General features: G+C 32.9%; 1 protein-coding gene across 1 annotated transcript in view; it reads left to right on the forward strand.

Moving 5' to 3' along the window:
- LOC112601146 (protein 5NUC-like) overlaps positions 1 to 1251 on the forward strand; it is a gene marked incomplete at its 3' end in the record, with an annotated part of 1357 nt that extends 106 nt beyond the window's left edge. The window contains exons 2-3 of the mRNA XM_025348596.1: positions 4 to 435; positions 527 to 1251. Of these exons, the coding sequence (XP_025204381.1) occupies positions 4 to 435; positions 527 to 1251 (1157 nt within the window). The remainder of the gene's footprint in view (positions 1 to 3; positions 436 to 526) is intronic.
- Between the last annotated feature and the right edge of the window lie 5 nt (positions 1252 to 1256).

The raw sequence follows: 1256 nt of genomic DNA on the forward strand, positions 1-1256 counted from the left end.
TAGGAATCGTTGGATATTTAACAACAGACACTCCGACCATATCTAACACTGGAAAAGTTGAATTTTTTGAAGAAATTGAATCTTTGAAAAAAGAAACTAAAAAATTACGAGACAATGGCGTTAACATAATTATTGGTCTCGGACATAGTGGCATTGAAAAAGATAAAATAATTGCTAAAGAGGTAGAGGATATTGATATAATTGTTGGAGGGCATTCACATACGTTTTTGTACTCTGGTACTCCACCCAGCATTGAAAAACCATATGGACCGTATCCACTGTACGTAACAAATATTAAAAATAAAGCTGTACCAATTTTACAGGCATACGCAAATACTAAATACGCGGGCAAAGTTGTTTTAAAATTTGATTCTAATGGTGACTTAGTTAGTATCAATGGTTCACCGACATTATTGAATCATGATATAAAACAAGGTTATAATTAAATTTATTTTTATACATACTACATGCTAAAAAAAAATTGTTTGAGTTTAACCTTAAAATAAAATACTCTAAAATGATGTAGATCCAGAAATGTTGACTGTGGTCGATAAATGGAAACCACAAGTAACTAGCATTACAAACGTTACGATCGGACGTACGGCTGTCGAGTTGATAAACAATTGTCACGAAATGGAATGCAATATAGGTAACCTGATAGCTGATTCTTTCGTATACTACAATATTATGAAAAAAGAAAATTACAATGGTTATTGGACTGATGCTCCTATTGGAATCGTTCAATGTGGTGGTATTCGGACTACACTCAACGAAACTGATCACGATGGTTACATCACTTTAGGGCAGTTAATCAATGTCATGCCATTCCAAAACAAACTGGTTAAAGTTACTATTTCTGGAAGTAGCTTATTAGAAGCATTTGAACATAGTGTTTACGACTTTGTAGAGCATCGAGGCGGATCTAAATTTTTACAAGTATCTGGCGTTTTAATTGAGTATAATTTAGCAAACAGTCCTGGTCACCGAGTCTCTTCATTATTAATCCGATGCAGTGATTGTAACGTTCCTAAATTTGAACCTTTACAGTTAACTGCAAACTATACAATAATAATGAACAGTTATATAGCCGACGGTGGTGATAATTTTAAGTCATTTAAAAACAGATTAGAGAAATACAAAGAATTAGATATTGAAGATTTCAATGCAACAGCAATATATATGGAATCGATGAGTCCTATAACTACTGGAGTAGAAGGAAGAATCAAGTTTGTATCTAATAACAATGAAAAGTCAGC

This window comes from Melanaphis sacchari, unplaced genomic scaffold, assembly GCF_002803265.2.
Source record: "Melanaphis sacchari strain LSU unplaced genomic scaffold, SCAv2.0 Contig753_pilon_pilon, whole genome shotgun sequence".
NCBI classification, from domain to species: domain Eukaryota; kingdom Metazoa; phylum Arthropoda; class Insecta; order Hemiptera; family Aphididae; genus Melanaphis; species Melanaphis sacchari.